Source organism: Macaca fascicularis, chromosome 13, assembly GCF_037993035.2.
Source record: "Macaca fascicularis isolate 582-1 chromosome 13, T2T-MFA8v1.1".
In the NCBI taxonomy this organism is placed as follows: domain Eukaryota; kingdom Metazoa; phylum Chordata; class Mammalia; order Primates; family Cercopithecidae; genus Macaca; species Macaca fascicularis.
Window position 1 is genome coordinate 16,625,805 of NC_088387.1, and position 22,063 is coordinate 16,647,867.

Below are 22,063 nucleotides of genomic sequence, written 5' to 3' on the forward strand. Positions count from 1 at the left end.
TACTTCAACTATTTAGTTCACACCCTTAAATTCCCTCACACTGTAGCGTAGTGTACTTGGCGACTTCAACCAGAAATTGGAAACTGGCGGTCTATGGGCCAATCTGACCACACATTTATTTTGTTTGGCTAATATGGTGGTTTTTGAGAACTGAATCGGTTGCCAACTGTTGAACATCAGGAGATGTCATGCAAAAAGCAGCACTTCCAACTTCTCTTGAAAGGTATGAAGATCTAGCAACATTTGGTCATCATTTCCCCAGGGCTGGAGCTGGGCAGCAGCTACTTCCTCTGAAAGGTGCAGACGAAGCTCACTGCAGTCCCCACCAGGCCCTACTGCCTGGGGTTCACCCTGCTTCATTAATTTCATGCCCTGCCCAGTCACTGTGGACATCTGGGTGCACAGTCTGTGTGTCCTGTGGGTGCTGGTTATGGCAGGGGCAAAAGGGGTAAAGTGGAGGCAGAAGAAAGCTGGGAAAGGTGGGCTTCAGTAGCCCTCTCTTGCTCTTGTCTTAGGTTGTGCAAGATAAAGATGTACTGAGGGCAGAGATGTGGCGGTGAGCTTCTGGCACGGGCATCTGTTGTTCTGACTGCCCAGCATAGCAATTCTTCTGGAAATTCTTGCTTCTCCTGTGTGACTACAGAGAGTGCTGCCAGGTTGCAGATGATCCTGCTCCTGTGGCCAAGGCACACGGGTCCAAAGAATGACCACTGGTCCATGCTAGTGATAAGAGTTTTAGAACTTCCAGGAGTGGCTCATGTGGTTGCAAGAAAGGCTTATGGAGCTTTGACCATGTTTTCTGTCACGTGGGTTGGGAAGCAGAGGCAGCTGGTGCAAGAAAGTGAAGGGTCGAGTCATCAACTAGAGACAGGGTCAGCAACACACAATGCAGGCTCTCTATCTGTGTTAATCTGGCCCAGCTCTTAGCCTGGGATCCTATGAGATGCCTCTTACTATTAGTGTATATTCTGCTTCCTTTAAAATCTACCTAGAGTTGGTTTCTGTTGCTTGCAACCAAAATCACCCGGGGATGTCATTACAGGCAGTCCTTGCTCTCTGTGAGCCCTCCCAGTGCCTGACGGGTCCCCTCTTTATGCTCCCCCTTGGATGCTGTGTCTACCATCTGCTCTTGGATCAAGTATCCTGGGTCCTCTCAAAAATTCCCCTTATTCCTGAGCAAGGGTAAGCGTGAAAGGTGGTTCATGTGAATATGTTTCCATGCACTGCAAGGTGTGTGCCCTTCCTTCAGCCCTCAAGGGAAGCCAGGCAGCTCTGGGATGCCTTCCATCTCACCCTGTTGTTGGCGCTGATGTAAATCATACAGATGGAACTCCACACTGCTGAGAGACATCTGGGTTAGGAAAGCCACCTGCTGCTATCAGAAGCAAAGCTTCCGGGACTAGCATCCTGATATAAGCACAGGGTATGTGTAATTGAGATACTAAGATCTGCCTTCAAATCACGAGAAGGTGGAGAGAGAGACAGAAAGAGAGAGAGAGAGAGAGAGAGAGAGAGAGAGAGAGAGAGAGAGAGAGAGAGGTGTCCTTTCATTCATTCTCCAAGTATTTGTTGAGCACCTACTATATGCTAGGCACTGCCCTAGGCACTAAGGGTATTATAGTGGAAACGATCTGTAGCTTACAGAGAGCTTACACTGTAATGGCATGTCAGCTTTATGTGTTAGTTCTGGGGATACAAAAATGAAAATTCAGCCCCAATGGCTTTACAAGTATGAATATCACTTTCCTCATCTGTAAAATGAGTTTAAAATAATTATCATAGGTTGGGCATGGTGGCTGGCCCCTGTACTCCCAGCACTTTGTGAGGACGAGGTTGGAGGATCTCTTGAGCCCAGGAGTTTGAGACTAGCCTAGGCAACAAAAGGAGACTCTGAAAATTTAAATTAAAAAAAAATTTAAATTTAAAATTCAGCCAGGCGTAGTGGCGCACCTGTAGTTTCAACTATTCAGGAGGCTGAGGTGAAAGGATGGCTTGAGCCCAAGAGTTCGAGGCTGCAGTGAGCCGTGATCGCACCCTGCGCTCTAGCCTGCCTGATAGAACGAGATCCTGTCTAAAGCTATGTAAGTAAATATAAATAAATAAAATAATTATCTCGCAGAGCTGTTTAGAGGATTAAATAATATATATAGCACACTTTTGGTCTTTCAGCCTCAATAAATACTACTTTTTTCCCGAATAACAGAAAGATCATACAACTTCACAAACCACAAGGACAGGCTGGCCGGTAGGCGGGCCCTCCGCGACTCTTCTGATGTTAGCCGTGGCTGAACCCGCTGTGGAGCGTCCAGCCAGTCCTGGTTTGTGCTGGGCCCCTGACGGGAACCCAGCCGTTCCCGACGGAAACGCAAAGCGGCCACGAGGGGGCAGCGCACGGCAGGGAATCTTCGCCGCCGACCCCAGCCCACCGCCAAACTTCCCTGCTGCTCTCGGTTCTCCTGTACGTACTTCCGTTGCTCTGACGCTCCCAGAAGCCGGGGCGTCGGGAAGGAGAGCGCGAATTTCCCCTCCTCTGCGTCTCCGTAGGAAAAAATTGGAGCGGGGTTCACGAGACTGCGCCGCAGCGGGCGGTGGAGCCCCTCGTACAGCACCGCCAAGGGTGCGGCGCGAGGCCGGGCGCCTGGCGCCAGGGTGCTGGTCGGCGGGCAGCGGCGCCAACCTACGACCCGTGACTCCAGAGAGCCAAGGCTGCACCGGGAGGAGTCGGCGCGGGCCCTGGGGTACCCCCTTCAACCGGAGCGCCTTCCCCTCCTGCCTTGAGGGACATCCCCACACCTACACCCGAACGAAGCTCCGGGGCTGTCACTTCTGCACGCCGCTCGGAAAGGAGTCAGCACCGGGAGCGCTCCGGGGAGTCGTCGGGGAGGATGCCCGGGCGTCGGCCGTGTCCCCAAGCTGCTCGCCGGCGCTGGCGAGGAAGGCAGTCGGGATAACGCCGCCCAAACTTTCCTTCGCAGCAGCGTTGGCAGGAAACGTCCCTCTCTGAGGCTCACGAAAAGCCGAAAAAGACTCGGAAGCCTGGAGGAGGCAGGGCCAAGCCTGCGCAGGAGGGGTTCCCTAGAGCCCTGGCAATGTCCTAGGGGACGAGGCTAATCGCCTGCGTGCGCGGCGTGCGCCGAGGCGAAGGGAGGTCCTGCAGGCGCGGCGCCTCCTTCCCTGCGCCCCGCAGTGACCGTGACCTCCGCGCGCACCCCCGCGCACGTGCTCGCGGCCGAGGAAGAGGAACGGTCCGGCTAAACCCTCTGGAGAACAGCGACTTGCGAGCAGGCCAGGGGCGCATGGAGGTGTCGCGGGGGCGGTGCGGCTCGCCAGCTGCGCGGGGGAGCGCGCACGCCGCGCCCCGGCCTCCCCGGGGACCTGGCCGGCCGCTTCCCGCACTTCCTGCCGCTGGTCTCCCAGGCGCGAGCCACCGCTTACAGCACAGAACCCATTGAGCTTCGGGCCCGGCAGCACCCCCGGTCCCCGCGCGGGGCGGACGCGCGGCGGGACAGGTGTAGCCGGCAGCCGCTGGCGCTGCGCGCAGGACTGGGCGGGCTCGGCTGGCAGGGAGTTAGCTCGCTGCGCGCGGAACTCAGGTCCCCGCCACGCAGGCCGGTCGGCGAGCCACTTCACACCGCCACAGCCCTAGCCTCGGGCCACCAGCCGGGGTGAAGAAAGTCACGGCGGAGCCCGGCTCCCCGGTTCTGATGCCGGCTGCCGGTGGCGGGCTCCCCGCCGGCCCTGGGACCTAGGCAGCCGCGCGAGACCGCTGCGGGCGCCTCCCCCATGCTGCTCGGAGCGTCCTGGCTGTGCGCATCCAAGGCGGCCGCCGCTGCTGCGCAGAGCGAGGGCGACGAGGACAGGCCAGGCGAGCGGCGGCGGCGGCGGGCGGCGGCCACCGCCGCGGGGGCGGGCGAGGACATGGACGAGTCGTCGCTGCTGGACTTGCTGGAGTGCTCCGTGTGCCTGGAGCGCCTGGACACCACGGCCAAGGTGCTGCCATGCCAACACACTTTCTGCCGCCGCTGCCTGGAGAGCATCGTGTGCTCGCGCCACGAGCTGCGCTGCCCCGAGTGCCGCATCCTGGTGGGCTGCGGCGTGGACGAGCTCCCCGCCAACATCTTGCTGGTGCGCCTGCTGGACGGCATCCGTCAGCGGCCCCGCGCGGGCACCAGCCCCGGCGGCAGCCCGCCCGCGCGTCCCGTCCCCGGCCAGAGTGCGGCCCCCACGCTCGCGGGCGGCGGGGGCGGCGCGACAGGCAGCGCCCCGGGTTCCCCGATTTTCCTCTCCGCAGCCGCGGGCAGCGCTACCGGCAGTCTGCGGGACCTGGCGACCAGCAGGAGCGCACCGGTGGCAAAGGTGGGTATCTGTCTCCGCGGAAGTGGCCACGGCACGTGGGAGTGTGTGGGTGCTTCAGCGTGGGGGCAATGATGAGGTGTGGAAGAGACCAAGCGTGGCCTGGTGTTGGCCCACTCCGCTGTTGCTCTTCCTCCAACTTCCCTTGCTCGGTGGCGGCATCCGGTCCCAGGGCACCTCGTCGCTTGTTCACGTGCGTCCCGTCCTCTGCGGTGTGGGCACGCCTTCCTGTCCCGCCGCTCACCCCCGATTCCTTGGCCGGACTTGTTACCCTGCGTCTTCAACTTAGCATCATCCTTGCATCTCTCTAGAAACGGGACCTTCTTCCTCTGGATCCCCAGGCACTCCCTCTGCACACTCTGGGCCTGCCGGGAGAAAAGTTAGAGCTTAACGTTTGTGACCGGGCTCTGATGGCTGCATTGGGAAGCCGGCGGGCCTCCTGCCTGCGGTCTGGCTAAGGAGGGGAGGGCAGAAGGCAGAGTAGGACTGGGGTTTGGAAGAATGCTGATCGCAAACTCCTTGTAGTCTAGAAGGAGTTGATCTGGAGGCTCCAGGAGCCTTTTGACCCAGCCCTTTTTGGACTTGGCAGTGTCTGACCAGAAGCCAAGGTCGTCTCCTGGGCTCCCAGGCAGGGTTGCATTCCCACGGGGGTTATTTATTTTTATTATTATTTTTATTTTTGGTACAGCCGCATTTTAGGGCCTTCACTGCTTCTGTTTTAGACGAAGGACCTTCTCTGGATGGCTTCAGTGATTTGGTTTTAAAAGCGTCTTACAGCTTGTCTTTACACACCCTTGCCACCTTGTGAACTGTCATCAGGGAAGAGGGCATGGGATGCTGGTTTAAGTGGGAACAAAAGGACCCGGGTTTTGTTAATTTGTTTAAAAGGAGAAAAGCTCTTAAATGTTAAAAGAACAAAACAAAACAAAACATGTCGTCTATTGGAATAATCATTTGCTTTAGAAACACAACTTTATTCCTCTACTTTTGACTATTTAAGGAGTTGGTGATGCCTAGTCCTTCCACCATGTGTAATCCTGAAATGCTGGGAACATTCTAGCACCTGGTTTAGGCAGTACTGCCAATCTCTAAGGTTAAGGTGGGAATTGGACAATGAGATCACTTGGACACAGGAAGGGGAACATCACCCACCCGGGCCTATTTTGGGGAGGGGCCGGGGCGAGGGATAGCATTAGGAGATATGCCTAATGTAAATGACGAATTAATGGGTACAGCACACCAACATGGCACGTGTCTACGTATGTAACAAACCTGCACGTTGTGCACATGTATCCTAGAACTTAAAAGTATAATAATAAAAAAAAAGGTAAAAAAAAAAAAAAAAGAACTTTTGGATGTTGACCTTGAGTTAAATGCCATTCTTTGCTGCAATGGGCTTTTTTTCCTATGGATCAGGAATAATGGCGACAGTCAGGGGTAGTCACTGGGGGTCACCTGGGGGCGCTGCCTGCCGAAGGGGAATTTTTTTTCTTTGGTTTTAATTGTGATTAAATCTAGCTAAATGCTTGCGTTAGAAATTTTCAAACTCTTCCTTCCTGGCCTTGTTGCTGTTTTTGTTCTAAGGTATTTATAATTAAATATCTTTATTTGCTGAATAGGCGGATTACCTTCTTCTGTTCTGATATATGGTATTTGGAGCCCTGCTTCTGGTAAAACGCTGGGACATTCTGATGACCATCTCTTTACAGATGTCCTCCTAGTTTATCTTGGGGGACTTGTGTTTGACCAGGAGGTTAGGAGGTAACCTCTGAAATGAAACAGGCTGAAGCTTTGATGCCACTCTGGGAATTCTGTGGCATTTGTAGTACCTTTTAGAACTTATCAAAGGGGTTGAAGATTGGAACTTTTTAGTAGTAACATTTAGTAGTAGCAGGAAATTGATGTTTTACTTACCATATTTTGAGACCCTTGGTTGACTTTCCTTATGGGTACATAGTCATGTTCATGACTTTTTGTGTTTGGGATGTTTCTGGATGTTGTTTAATAGACGAGCACTTATTTAACTAATAACCAGGAGTCCTGCATGCTGTATTCACACTACACTAGCACTGTTCTACCATGTTGGGATAATAGCATTAGGTCCAGCACATGCTTCAGGGGTGGGAAGGATTGTAATACCGTATGGGGCATTGAGCAACCCTATACATTTGGTTGACAAAGATTTCAGCTGAAAATTACTTTAGATACTTTACTGTCCATTGGAATTGCTTGACTCCTCCCAGGAAAGTTGAATGCTGGGTGTTGCTGCATGTTGTTTAATAGAGGGACACTTACTTAACTAATGTGCCATGATAGGTAACCATAAATATGACAGTCCCATCATTTCCCAATTAGAAGCTCCTCACATCTTCTTTTAGATGTCAATTAGGATATGTATACTTTTTTAGGTAAGAAGGTAAGTATTTGTGTAGCTTATTTTATTAATTTTGTTACAGTTAGACCTTGTGACAACATTATTTTCAAAAAAGTTTTAGTTTCTATTTGCTTTTACTGGCAGGGCACGAAACAGTGTTTTCCTGAACTCTTTACCTGCGTCTTTTTCATCGGCTTTGGTGATCGCCAGAGTACTTGGAGTCCCCTGACGTGGTTAGCAGAACCTCTCAGCTGTGCTTTCACCTGAGCCGTTTGAGATAAAGCACGTTTTTGGAGTCAGTTAACGCTGCTGCCCCGGAAATCATATACCCAGTGACGAGTACCCATAGCCTTAGATCGGGACTTGTTGGTGTTTTTATATGCCTGTTGGCAAATACTGTATGTGTGTTGCTTCTTTGTTACTCCTTAAAATGACCTTTAAACAGTCCTGTTTTAATGGTACTATCCAACCCTTGCAGTTGCTAATGTATGCTAAATTTCTCAGGCCAACTTGTTTGTTTATTGTTTTGTTTTCACTATTTTGCAAGAAAATCCCTTTAACATCCCAAGCTAGCATCAATCAAATTGTTTCAGTGCAGTGAGAATCTTGCTAAAAGGGTTTTGTGGTTCCACATTGACTAATTCAAAGCATGCTTTTTAATGTAAGTGATTTAATAAGGACTGGAATATAAGACAATTCCTTTTTTTTTTTTTTGAATTTTTTAAAAAAATCCTTGACTTATATTTGAGCCTATACAGAACATCTTCTGCAGTTCACCTGGACTGTACTAGGCACTATTATAGGTGAACAAGACTGGCTTGGGCTTTCTTTTTTTTTTTTTTTTTTTTGAGATGGAGTCTCGCTCTGTCACCCAGGCTGGAGTGCAGTGGCGCGATCTCCACTCACTGCAAGCTCCGCCTCCCAGGTTCACGCCATTCTCCTGCCTCAGCCTCCCAAGTAGCTGGGACTACAGGCGCCCGCCACCGCGCCCTGCTAATTTTTGTATTTTTAGTAGAGACGGGGTTTCACCGTGTTAGCCAGGATGGTCTCATCTCCTGACCTCGTGATCCGCCCATCTTGGCCTCCCAAAGTGCTGGGATTACAGGAGTGGCTGGTGTCACTCCAGAATTCTGTGAGGGTTATAAGGAAGGACATTGTCACAAATTAAAGAACTCTAGAAAGCTTAAGCAGTGCGTTTGATGATACAAAGGTAGGCATTAGAGCCTAATTAGTTTATCTGCATTTTGTATCTTGAGGTACAATGGTATATGTTCACATTGGGTCTGTTTGAAAGTCTCTTCCATGTCTCTTTGACAATGTGACTGGGACTTAATGGAAAAAATATTTTAAGTTGGAGAATCATAAAATTATATATGTTAAATATTTTATAAGCACACACATGTGTGATGCTTCCACCATTTTTTGAGTACAGGGCTGAGGACCTTTCTTTCAGTTCCAGATTGTCTTTTTAGCTGAAACCACAGTCACCTTTTATGATTTTCTATTTGTTTCTTTCAAATAGAGTGAAGACTAAGACTTTCAAAGGATTCTGTGTAGAGCAGCTTTTAGATTTTATATAGGTCCTCCCTGATAATGTTTGATGTTCTCATTTACACCTGATTTGACCATTTTATCAGTGTTTGAGTCTTTCCTACATGGTCATCTTGATTTCCCAAGGGGCCTTTTTTTTTTTTTTTTTTTTTTGCATTCAAACTTCTTCCCCTGTTACAAACTATTGAATTATGGTGCATATTTAGCATTATAAGTACAAGTTGCATTAGCATAGTTGGGAATAAGGACAACAGATCCCTGATAAGCACAGGCCTCCCCAGGCAGGAGTGGCTGGCCCAGCCTTGCCAGGCTGTAGTCTCCGGTGGGTGTGGGTGACTTTGGCTGTGTTACAGAGGACGTAGAAAGTTGATTAGTCCAGCTGGTCGGCTAGTGGAGGCCGGGATAGAGAGGGTGTCTATGGTATCTGGAAGCTAGTTACCATGTTCTTTGGCTCTCAACAGTTGAACTGCTTATGTACCCGAGATTTTGTGTTGAACGTTTACTAAGTACCTGCTGCATGCTGGGCACTTTGACTTATATCACCTTATGGAAAGTTGACAATAATCCTGCCAAGTGGCTGGTCTAATTATTATTTTGAGGCCCAGAGAGATATTTGGGCAAGTCAGAGAGCTAGGAGGTGATTGAGTTAGGATTCCGTTCCTCTGCCCTTCTGTCCAGTTTGGCTGGATGGTTGGGGTGTTGTCGTGGTTTGGTCTTGGATGTCATAAGGACTCCAGAGGAAAAGACCAGCACTTGGGGGGCCTCACAGAAAACCAGACAGCTCACAAGAGAGTAGACAAGTGGTTGATATGACAGCTGAGTTACAGCAAAGTCCTTTTCAGAAGGCGCCTGAGCGTGGAAACAGCAGTTTGTAGCCAGCGAGTGGATAATCTAAATTATTATTCATTGAGGACCCACTGGGACCAGGCGTGGATGAAGCCTCTGCTGTGGGCTAAGGGTTGAGCGGTGTTGAAGTGTGGCTTATCTGGCCCTTACTACAACTTGGTGAGGTTGCTAGTTATATAGGTAGGCAAATTAAGGCTCCAGAATTTCATTGCTGAGCGGCACGCAGTTAATAGGGGTGTTTCTTGGAAGATTAACTTTGGCCTTGGTTAGAGGAGTCCTCTTACTCTACCACAGGCTCAGCTTGTTAGTGGCAAGATTCTAAACATAAGCAGTGGCCACCCCTTCCATTCACCACGCCTCAGGGCTGCAGATGCTCTTCTGTGCAAGGCTGCTGTCTTGTAAACCCACAGAGTGTGCAGAGCGGCGTGGCCCACAGGAAACAGCATCAAATCTGTTGTGGCTTTGGCCACAGGTGCCAGGCAGCTCTATTAATATGTAAGTGACATGAACAGGACATTAGCCTGAGTGGCCGAGCTGGCTAACGCAGCAGCTCTGCCCTCTCCCCACTGATCCATACTTGGTGTGTCCTTCTGCTCTGCTCTTGTGTTGGCTTCACTTTCATCCCTACCCCGTAGGTCTCAAAGAGAGGCCGTGGCTTCAGGTGTCACAGTCCCATGACAACACCCAGTAGTGGAGACAGTAGGGTTTCTTCCCCTTGTACTTGGTCTCCCAGTCGGTGAGCAAATGGTACCCAGCCCCAACCCCATGTTTCCCATCACACTCTTGGGGACAATGTTGCCTTCCAGGCTGGTATCTGAAGCCTGCACACAGGACTACCTTTTCTCTTGAGGCAATATCCTGCCACCTCCCCCAGGACACGTGGAAGGAGGGGAAGGACTGGTGGGAATCCCACTGAAAGTGGTTTTAATCCTGGCTTCCACACTTTCTCACTATGTGCCCTGGGCTAGCTTTCCTGAGACTTCTTATCAGTGAATTAGGAATACTGTCTGCTTCGTATTTTTTTTTTTTTTTTTTTTTTTTGAGATGGAGTCTTGCTCTGTGGCCCAGGCTGGAGTGCAGTGGCGCGATCTTGGCTCACTGCAAGCTCCGCCTCCCGGGTTCACGCCATTCTCCTGCCTCAGCCTCCCAAGTAGCTGGGACTACAGGCATGCGCCACCACACTCGGCTAAATATTTTGTATTTTTAGTAGAGACGGGGTGTCACCGTGTTAGCCAGGATGGTCTCGATCTCCTGACCTCGTGATCCGCCCGCCTGGGCCTCCCAAAGTGCTGGGATTACAGGTGGGAGCCACTGCGCCTGGCCCTATCTGCTTCTTTGGATAAATAGGATGACGTACATACAGTGCCTGGCACACATGATTGGCTGTCGTTTCAGTGCCTATTCCTAATACGACAATCTTAAAGTCTCTTATCAAGCGTGAGGCACACCTCAGAGTGCCTGCCTGGCTGCTGGTGGATTTGTGGTATTTAGTATTCTAAGTTAAGGATGTGTGTGTGTATATGTGTGGATGTGCATGGGTGTGTGTGTGTGTGTGTTGTGAGTCTGATACCACGCTTTGCCTCTAGATTCAGTCAGCCCATGTTGTGCAAACTGGATTGTCAAGCATTACTGGGCATCTATGCTGAGTAGTTGCTTGAATCTGTTGGTTTCCTTTTTTAATTTGCTCCAAGTTTATCTTTATTATCAGAGGCAGTGTTTCTGATTCTTACAAACTTCATTAAAAGGGAAGAAATGTCTAAGCCATAATCTGCTTTAAAAAAAACAGCAGGGGAAAATAATCCTGCTCAGTTGCTGATCCAGCCTGTTGGCAGGCTGTCCTGAAAACGAGCCCACCTCTGTCATCCGCAGGACACAATAGCTTGTCTACAGCTGCCTAGAATCAGGCTGCTTGCTGTGATTGAGCTGAGCAGAATTCTATCCAATTGTTTCTTCCTCCTGGCTTTTGAGAGCCTGCCTGCTTGCTGGAGCATGACAAATTCGGGGCTCAGTTTCGCAATTGTTTCTAGTGTGCATTTCAGTTCAATCTGTATTTAATCTCTATCTTTTACAGTTAACATGATCTTTTTTGAGGTGCATTTAAAAAAAACACACATCAGCAAGCATTTGCTGAGGAAAATGCTCTTGATAGCACCAGTTGAAGAGGCCAAGGTCAATTTTTATCAGATTTGCCTTGCTTGGGAGATCTTCAGATTTGATGAATGTGAAATGCATGCTTGATGGGTATCCTATGGGAATTTTAATTAACTTTGAAAGAACAGGGTGTCAAGCTAAAGGTATTGGCAACAGTGAATGGTTTACAGATCATGCAGGCACCCTGTAATGTGGGCCTCACTTTTCCCATTGAGTGAAATTGGGATGAAAAAGTGTATAAAGTTGCAGCACGATTTGGATTCTGCCTTCTTTAGGCTCCTCTGGCCCTTGATGGCTCTGCACATCCTTGGAGGGCATTTACAGCTGCAGCTGTCCTTTGGGAGACCTGAAGGAGGCCTGAGAAGAGTCACCGCTCTCTTGGGTAGCACGTGTTTACATTTTTTAACTGATAACAAAAATGAAGATAGGATGGTATTTGCATTTCCACTTAATGGAATGTGTGCATAAGGCTCACATGAATTTATGTGAGTTTAAATGAATTAGGATTGACCACAGGAATTCGGGTCAGGAGGAGGCGTGAGAGAATTTAGAAGCCTGCTTGCACCGAGCACCTGTAAATGTGCTGGGGCCGGGCTCACTGAGAGCAAGACCTCACCAGAGAATCGGGGAGTTCGCAGGGAACTGTGTTTACCCTGGTTCAAGGAATGGGACGCTGATGCTTTTCTCTCTGGCTTCACTGCACACATATTTAAGTACCTGCTGTGTACCAGGCACCACAGTGGGCACTGGGGGCTCCAGGGACAGCAGTTGCATTGGTCTCTATTTATAATGAAATGTATTTTTTTTCCCATTTAGTTAGGTGATATGCTGCAGAGGAAAACATGTGTCTATATCTTTGTATTCTCTGTTTATCTGACAGGAATTTCTAATGAGGAAAGTGGCATCGGTGCGATTTGGGGCTTTGTGAGTTTGCAGTGGATTCTCACCTCTTTTCGTTTCTTCTTCCATAGTCTAGATTTGCCAAAGGAGGACTTTGCACTTCCGCTTTCTGAATCTTGCTGACTTTGTGGTGGGGAGTGACGATGGTGAGGTGGGTCCATCCCACAGCTGGAGGCTTTCTGAGAGCAGCTTGGTGTTGCGGGCAGCACCTTTCAGAGGTGTCTCCCGGTTGCTGGCTCTTGAGCAGATGCTCTGGAAGTGCCACATGCTCAGGAAACAAGAGAACTTACTGCTGTGGCTAGAACGATGAAGGTCAGGAGTGTCCAGCACGTTTTCTGAAGCTTCTTTTGATTTTTGTTGGCCATCAAAGCACACCACCTTAGGTGAGAATTATTTGGAGTTATCATTTAGGATCTAAGACACATTCATGGGCGACTGCATGCCGTTTGTTGCTTCAGGATGGACCCAGAGATACTGGAGAGAAAGAAGAAAGATGAGGGAGGCTTAGGCACGTTTCAGTAAATAGTTGCAGGTTAACTAATCTCATCAGACACCACCCGTCCTGATCAGCCGTTGTTTTTGCGTTCAAAGACTAATCGGTTAATCCTCCAAGCTTTGCCTGCCAGTGTTGCTGTTTGATTTGAAGGGTCAAGGAATCCTTCAGATGATTACTGAACACTTGGAGTGCTCACCCATGTGGGTTGAGGAAAGTACTGCTGGGGCTGGGCCAGCTGAATCTCGGGCCAGGCCGTCTTCTGGACGTCTTGCCTGTGTGGAGTGCCTTTGCCCATAAATGCAATGGCAGACACGTACGTTTATTTCTCAGATAGAAATTTCTTTTCTTTTTTTTTGAGATGGAGTCTCGCTCTGTTACCCTAGCTGGAGTGCAGTGGCACGATCTTGGCTCACTGCTACCTCTGCCTCCCGGGTTCAAGCGATTTTTCTGCCTCAGCCTCCCAAGTGGCTGGGACTACAGGCAAGCGCCACCACGCCCGGCTAATGCCCGGCTAATTTTTTTATGTTTTTAGTAGAGACAGGTTTTCACCATATTGGCCAGGCTGGTCTCGAACTCCTGACCTTGTGATCCGCCCACCTTGGCCTCCCAGAGTGCTGGGATTACAGGTATGAGCCACTGTGGCCGGCCTCTCAGATAGAAATTTCTAAAAAATATGTAGGGAGAAAGTAATGGGGCTTCAGTTTTGCTGTGAGAAAAAAAGGCTTGGGAGTTTAACTGTGAAAGAATGGACAGTTGCTGCTGTTGCTGGGACTTCGAGGCTGTTTTAAAAATTAGCTTGGTGCCGCATTTGCTGGCGAGGTGGCAAGCAAATTTTGAGTAATATTCTGGACTTCATGTATTGTATTGAACTGGGTCTTTCAGAGAGGGGTCAGGGCAGCCCCTGGGCAGCCCGCTGCTGGTGGTTCATTCTAGTCTTCCCCTTCATCTGCAGCGGGGAAGTGGGTCACTCTTCCTCTGGGTCTGCACACCCTTCCAGAAGGCTGCAGCTGTAGGGAACACACAGAATGAATGGTGGCCCAGGTGCTGGGGCTGTGGAGCTGTCACCATGGCCCTCTGTGAGTGCTGCTCTTGAAGTCTGGCCCATAATGAGTGATGTTAGGAATTAATTCAGTCCACACATATGTACTGACTATCCACCCTGTTGCAAACACTGTGTTAGGCACTGGGATATACATTGGTCACAAAACCAGAAGTGATCCAGGCCTTTCTGCAACTGACCATTCAGAGGATACTGTAAACAAATAGCCAATAGGTATCTCTTGACATGTGGTAATAAGAGACGTGAAGGCAAGGGGCACAGCCTGGTGATGGCAGGGAACGTGGAGTCATGGGTGGTGTCTGTGGATTTAATTATGCAGCTTATTTTATTTATCAAAATGTATCCACGTATTTACTTTTTTATGGATAAGCCACTGAATTCCTTAACTCTTTATAATCATATCCCAAATCTGCATAACTTAAAAATTGCATCCTATTTTCTCTTCCCAAGCACAGCCAAAGGTAATTAAAACCAGATGTGTTTGCATGAGATAATGCGTGCAGAGCATCAAGAATGTAGATGGTGCTAAATTAATGTCACCTCAACAAAGATAGCCAATGAGACTAACCTTTTTTTTAAATTACGTACATGATGCCGATGGGTTAATTTTGTCACTAACAGTCATTGTCCGGACCAAGTTTGTAGTCTAAACATGTGCAGTGTGAAAGGTGAATGCTCTCACACAGTCACACTCCTAATAGAAAGATAATCCTCTTGTATCCTGAGCAGCAGCCCTCTTGTGCCTTCTGTGGCTGAATTTGTGTTGTGGACTACAGCAGGGGGGAGACTTCCAATGCTAGAAATCTGGGTTTTAAAAATTAATTTTAAAAATGTGATCTTTATGGAATTGGGAGTGTGTCTGCTGTCTCGGTTTGACAAACTAAGCTCTCACTTGTGCACAGTAGGAGTTTTCCTGGATTTAAAGTCGTTGTCCCCAGCATACCAAATGAGGTGACGTATGTCAGATTCTGTGGTTGGGCCTCACAGTGCAGAAGGGCGCCTGCTGTGGGTCAGCAGCCCATTGAACAATGGAGTTTAAAACTTGCAGTTTTTGAGCTTTTCAATCACCTGTTTGCCAAAGACCATTGTGTCCATTGCTTGGCAGTTTGACATCTGGAGTTGTGTGGACAGGGGTCTGCATCCGAAGGGCAGCGCCCCTGGGGCTTAATTTGTTCAAATTTGTGTTCCTAGGCAGATGGAGGCTGTTTGTCTCAAATATAGCTGCTTTAAAGAAACAGAATGGTTTATTGATCAGAGGTAGTGACTCATGACATACTGAAACTGTGCCTACATAACTCACATGACAAGGCTGGGGTGAAGAGGACAGGTCTGCAGAAGGCTTTCCGCTTAGTCCTGGGAGGCCCCTTTTTCCTCTATCCACCGTCCCCTCCAGCACCATCACTGTTGCTTCTTTTCTGAAGGCTGCATTGATGCACGTGGTTGGTGCATGTGGTCGATTGATGCGTGTGGTTGCGTGTGGTTGACGCACGTGTTTGGACTTCTCTCTCTCTGTTCCTGAGATCAGCTGCATCCAGCCATGGACCCTCTCTTTCGCTGGTTCTTTGCAAATCATAAATCTGCTTACAATGCCTTTACATACTGATGTTCTTTTTCTATTTTTCCCAGACTTCAGCAATTTCTTGCTTTTTAAATTTATAGGAAATAGAATTTTTTTTCCCCTTCTGCAAAAGGCCTGTGTGCTCTACACGCGGTTAATAGCCAGTCTGTGCAATGTGATTGATGTTAAAGGTAACATCTCCTCTGCGTTCCCAAACTAAATGCCCCATCTTTGAGTGTCAACACCTACACAGTCTGGCCCCAGGGGTATCGATTTTCCACTCGGTGCTATCGTTGCTGTAAACATCTTCATGGGCTGAGAAGCCCTTGCTTTCGTCACCCCCCACCTTCCGTCTGGGGCTGCTGTGAACTGGACATCCCTGAAGCACCCTGACAACCAGACCCCTGTTGGGTGGTCTCTGGCTGGTGTGAGCCATTTATATCAGCTGTATTGAAGGGATCAGTGCTATGCTGGGATCCACCCTTGGTGACCCCATTTTAGTCAACTTTATCCAGGTGGACAGATGTAACCACACCCCCAGAGCCCAGGTTTCTGCGGATTCCTCTCTTTTGTCTCCCTTCTGCGCAGTTTCTGTCTCTGTTTTTATTTCTTCAGGCTGTTTTCAGTGACTCTTCCTCACTCTTCCCTTCTGTGGACTGTGCGCATTCCTGGCAACCACTGCTCTGTCAGCCTGTGTTGTTGCCACCGGCTGGCTTTCCGGAGGCAGCCTCTCATCTCTGCCTGGGTCCCTCTTCCTCCAACTTGCTCAGTGATGAGTGGGGCTCAGATCCTCAATCACAGGCTGTCCTCGGCACCATGCCAAGCTCATGGGAGGGGCTTGAGACCTCTGCAGTCCCTGGGCACATGCCTGCCTTTCCCAGTGACCAGGTCCAGCCCAGAGCTGAGCCCACAGCTGCAGAGATCACCAGTCCCCAGGCTGACCAGTTCTTTACAGGTGTAGGCTGAAGCTCCAACCCACTGCATCTTTCTCTATCATGAAATAGGATGTGAATTTAGGGTGCAGGTCTCAGGAAGAACGATGACGCCTGCGTCTTGACAGAAGAGTTAGGACCCAAAGCCAGCATCTCCCAGGAGAAAGCAAAATACTCATTTTCTAGACCCCGGGGAACAAGTCTCCTGACAGTATCAACGGGAGAGGGTACTGGTTGGAGAAGGAGGTCAGGGTGATGGTCGTGTCCAGCTCAGCAAAGCCAGGTCCTCGCCTCCTTTCATGCATGGGACCCCCCCAGGTGTGCCCAGTCTGCTGTCAGCTGCCCACTTCTGCCACCCCCTGCAAGCTCCGCAGGCGGCAGGGCCCTTTCTATACTCACAGAAGTCTCAAGGAAACCTCCTCTGGTGTGTGGCCATCATTTCCCAACCTCCCCAGTCCTCTTCTGGGGTCCTTGAGTCTCTTGGGGGGGTGGGGGTCTCAGGTATGTGCCTAGAATTTTTGCCACAGCACCTGGCTTGTCCCCTGGGCCCCACCCCAAGCCACCTGCCAGGAGGGGGTCCCTGAGCCCCTGGAAAGCAGCAAGGGAATGCTTCCCACGGTCCAGTCCCCCTGGGCAGACTCTCGTGCCTTTGTGACTGGGCGAGCTGTGCGCTACCAGTTCTTTGCCAGCTGCCCCACCTCCCTACCCACATTCCTTCCACTGGTGTTCTTAGGAATAGGTGTTTATGGTCTTAATTTTTTCTTAAAAATTCCCGTGCATGTTATATTCTACTCCAAAATGTGCTTCCTCTGATTTTAATAGAACCCCTAAAGCACCCTATGGGGTTAGCTCCACAAACTTGGAATCAAAAATATGTCCCGTGACTTCTTCCCATTCCCTGGCCCCCAGCACCCACACAGACACCCAACTTGCAGGCACAGTGGCTGAGAGTGAGGGAGGGGCTGCCTCTCGGGCTCCCCAGGGACAGCGGGGCACTCTGCTCTTCCCAGTGGCTGAGGGAGGAGGATTCTAATCTTGTCACCAGAAGCTTCTCTTGGTTCTCTGGGGGCCGAACACCTCTGCTGGGCTGCACCTCGGAGCCCTCCATCCTGGAGTCATCTGTGAGGTCGGCTGAGCGGAGCATGGGCTGTCGGGCCAGGGTTTATTTTCTGATCGTTGGTGTCCTCTGGTTTCACCTGCCAAGGCATGGAGGATTGTTGTTGAGTGACGGAAGTGCTATAGGCTCGTCAGCAAATGTGGGGAAAGGTGACTGTCATTGCGGGACGCTTTCACTCTATAAACTTAAGTGGGAAATTTCTGCCGGGTTGAGGAATTGTCAAGGATGTCGACTTTCAAGGTGACAATTGTCCTGCTGACAGATACAGCACGCGGGTGGTAATGGAGTGCCGGGGGCTTGGGGCTGGCGTCCTGGCTGCTGGAGTGTGATTTGACACTAGAGATGAGGAAAGGGAAAGCGCCCCTGGGATGCTGGCATTCCTGGTGGTGGCCCTGAGCCCAGGGAACCCAGTGTGGGGGACCTGCCATGGTGGCCACAAGGTGACCTCAGGAGGAACCTGGGAAACATGTTTTATATTAAAGTTTCCGTTTAATAGTCCTTTCTATTTATGTCAAGTGGTGCATATAGAAAAACTGTGGTAGTTGCGTGGAATTTCATTTGGAAACAAATTTAAATGAAAAAATGAGTCAATTTGAAGGAAGTCATTAAGCTAGTCTTGTGAAAGTGAGGCTTGGAGGACAGTAGTTTGGATAAAAACTGCCTTGAGCTGAAGCGAAATCAGAACCTCAGCGTGAGATGTGCACTCTCACGTTCATTGCAGCATTATTCACAGAGCCAGGATCTGAAAGCATCCCAGATGTCCATCAACAGATGAATGGATAAAGAAATTGCAGGCCGGGAGCGGTGGCTCACGCCTGTAATCCCAGCACTTTGGGAGGCCGAGGCTTGTGGATCACGAGGTCAGGAGATCGAGACCATCCTGGCTAACAAGGTGAAACCCCATCTCTACTAAAAAAAAATGTAAAAAATTAGCCAGGCATGGTGGCAGGTGCCTGTAGTCCCAGCTACTCAGGAGGTTGAGGCAGGAGAATGGCGTGAACCCGGGAGGCGGAACTTGCAGTGAGCCGAGATTGTGTCACTGCACTCCAGCCTGGGTGGCAGAGCGAGACTCTGTCTCAAAAAAAAAAAAAAAAAAGGAAATTGAGCTCGAGACCAGCCTGGGCAACATAGCAAGTCCCCGTCTCTACAAAGAATAAAAAAGAATTAGCTGGGCATGGTGGTGCACATGCCTGTAGTCCTAAATACTTAAGAGGCTGAGGTGGGAGGATTTCTCAAGCCCAGGAGGTTGAGACTGCAGTGAGCCATGACCGCACCACTGCACTCCAGCCTAGGCAACAGAATGACACCCTGTCTCAAAAAAAAAAAAAAAAAAAAAGGCAGCCTGTGCTGTATACACACACACACACACACACACACACACACGTATATACACAAATAATGGAATATTATTCAATCTTAAAAAAGAAGGAACTCTTCCCATTTGTGACAACGTGGATGAGCCTAGAGGATATTATGCGAAGTGAAACAAGCCACAGACACAGAAAGGCAAATACTGTGTGATCTCATTCATATCTGGAATCTAAAAACATTGAATTCATAGAAGCAGAGAGTAGAAAGGTGGTTATGAGGCGTTGGAGGTGTAGGAAGAGGAGATACTGGTCAAAGGGTAACACTTTTGGGCCAGGCATGGTGGCTCACACTTGCAATCCCAGCACTTTGGGAGGCTGAGGCGGGCAGATCACGAGGTTGGGAGATCGAGACCATCCTGGCTAACGTGGTGAAACCCTGTCTCTACTGAAAACAAAACAAAACAAAACAAAACAAAAAACTACAAAAATTAGCCGGGCATGGTGGCAGGTGCCTGTAGTCCTAGCTACTCGGGAGGGTGAGGCAGGAGAATGGCTTGAACCTGGGAGGCGGAGCTTGCAGTGAGCTGAGATTGCGCCACTGCACTCCAGCCTGGGCGACAAAGCGAGACTCTGTCTCAAAAAAAATAAAAATAAAAAAAAATAGGGTAACACTTTCAGTTATAAGATGAATGAATTCTGGAGTTCTACTGTGCAGCATGGTGACCATGGTTAACAATACTCGATTATATACTTGAAATTTGCTAGTAGATTTTAAGTATTTTCAGGACACCACAAAGGCAACTATGTGAGGTGATAGATACATTAACTGGAATGTATACGTATATCAAATTATCATTTGTATACCTTAAATATATACCATTGTTATTTGTCTATTATACCTCAGTAAAGCTAGGGAAATACAAATTTTACATGATAATGAAAGGTATTTAAAAAAATACATAAAACTGCCTCGAGTAATAGAACAAGCAGACCTAGCTTTCGCCACGGCGTCTCCAGGTTTGTCCTTTCAGCCCTGGTTTCCTGCGTGTCTGAAAGCTGGAGCCCAGCTATGGATGTGCTAAGGGTTTGTATGAGGGGAGAGGTTGAACGAGGTGAATATGAGGAACAGGGCAATTTTACGCTTACAAGCAGCATTGGGAAAATTGCTTTGTTTGATTTCTATTTTTTTTTGAGATGGAGTCTCACTCTGTCGCCCAGGCTGGAGTGCAGTGGCACGATCTTGGCTCACTGCAAGCTCTGCCTCCCGGGTTCATGCCATTCTCCTGCCTCAGCCTCCCAAGTAGCTGGGACTACAGGCGCCCGCCACCTCGCCCAGCTAATTTTTTGTATTTTTAGTAAAAATGGGGTTTCACCGTGTTATCCAGGATGGTCTCGATCTCCTGACTTCGTGATCCACCCGCCTTGGCCTCCCAAAGTGCTAGGATTACAGGCGTGAACCACTGCGCCCGGCTGCTTTGTTTGATTTTTAAACCTAAATAGCAAACCCAGCCTTTGGGATTTATTTTGGGCTGAAACTATCAGTGGGGCAAGAAGTGTGACATGCGTTCCCCAAATCCTTGTGCCACTGCACTGGGTCCAGGTTGGGCCCCTCCCAGGCCCACCTGCAGCCAGTGAAGCATGCCTGGCACGGAGCCGCCTCACACCTGTCTGCATCAGTCAGGCACCAGGCTGGAGCCTGAGCCACAGCAGAGCACTGACCCGGGGTTGAGAACCAAGAGATGGGCAGGGGGCAGAAGGCATGGTGGGAGTAGGCCTCGCTCAGCAAGCTTTGTTCCCAGAGCTGGGGTGCTGGGGCAGTGTGGACAGTGCACACTGTGAGGTGAGCATGTTCAGTGCCAGTCTCAGGGCAGCAGGCTCACACCCGGCCCCTGGGCTCTAACAGATGTAGCATAAGAAACTCAGGGCTCCGTGTCAGGAAGGGCCCTTTGGAGAAGCTCATAAGCAGAATATTAAGGGCCCTCTTATAGGACCTAGAGTCATCTTTGAGTCTTCTTCCCTCACTGGCTCTGTCTGTGTCTCCAGGTTTGGTCATTTCTTTCTTTCTCTTGAAAAGGGCGGTTCACTCCTGCCTTTCTGCTGCTTCTGAGACAGAGCCGTGTCCTGGCTGGGTGCTTCCTGACCACGGTCTCCCTGGTCCATCTGTGCCCATGGCCCTGGTGATTGTCTTAAAATGCTGTTTGGTGGTTACAAGCCCACTCAGCCCCCTTTTGGCCTGACTTCATGCCAGGCTCGAGGTCCCACGGCCCTGCTCCCCGTGACCCTGGGAGCCCTGCCCCTCTCTTATTCCTGCACTGTGCGTCCATTCCTGCTGTTGGCTGTTTGCTTATGGAAGACCGGTCGCCTTCACCACTGGTCTGTCTGTCCGTGAGGGACTGCCGCCTCCTTTCTCATCTGTGGGAGGCTGCAGAGAAGCCCTCATGAAAGCGGCTGCTTCCTCACACATCCTCTACCGCTAGGCTGTCCTGGGGGCCTCACTGCTCCACGCATGGTCGAGTGACCCTTGGCACTGCTCTCGCCATGCGTTTCTAGATTCTCATGGACTTCTTGGAGCACTGTTCTAGAATTCGTCTTCTGGTTGTTTTACAGGTCTTGGGTGTTCTCACAGGTCAGGACCACACCATCCATTGAGCCTCCCCATCTGTGAAAGGGCGGGAACCCAAGAGCAATATTGGTTTGTTGATTGGCATGGGCTCAGGAGCGTAGTGGCCAGTGGCAATGCTTCCACATCACTAGGCTGAAAGGCAGGACGGAGCAGCAGAGCTGGGGAGGCTGCGTAGGGCTGTGGGTGTGCGTGGAGCCCTGGAGCGCGAATGCCTGGGTTCACGTCCCCCTCCCCACACATGTTTGCTGTGTACGCCTGAGCAAGTCAAGGGCCTTGGCAGTGTGACCTCCAGGCTGCAGTGTCCTTGTCTGTGTGGGCTGAGGGAGTCCATGCAGGAAAAGCGCCAAGAGAAGTACCAGCTGAACCGTTAGCTTTGGTAAAGGTGAGGTGTCACCACCATTACTGTTCTTGAGTCTTAAATTTTCATTAGACTACATATTAGAATGCATGGTACAATAATAATGGCCATTATTATTGGAGCTCACACTTGTTGGTCACTTAGTGCTGGCTGCTCTTACAGCCAGATTAAGGGCCAGGCAAAGGGCATCAGTAAAGGTCACTGAAATGTCACTGGGACAAATTGCCAAAGGTGGCCAGGGCCTCAAGTGCAAAACAATAGTAGTGACTAATCCCTCCTCTGTATTGCTGGCCCGTTTCTGTGGAGTCTGTGGAGTCTTCTTGCATTAATTCCATGCCAAGAGGCCTCCAGTGTGGTGGAGAAGCTCATGGGTCCCGTGAACGCCCAATGGCAGGAGGATGGACACTTCCTAGCACTTTCTTGTTTCTGTTTAG

General features: G+C 49.9%; 1 protein-coding gene across 4 annotated transcripts in view; it reads left to right on the forward strand.

Annotated features, from left to right (window-relative positions):
• The first annotated feature begins 2,487 nt into the window (after positions 1-2,487).
• The window catches only part of SH3RF3 (SH3 domain containing ring finger 3), a 373,930-nt gene continuing 354,354 nt past the window's right edge, over positions 2,488-22,063 (forward strand). For all 4 annotated transcript variants that reach the window (XM_045368867.2, XM_065526788.1, XM_045368869.2 and 1 more), the window contains exon 1: positions 2,488-4,356. In XM_045368867.2, the coding sequence (XP_045224802.2) occupies positions 3,784-4,356 (573 nt within the window). In that variant the 5' untranslated portion in view covers positions 2,488-3,783. The remainder of the gene's footprint in view (positions 4,357-22,063) is intronic.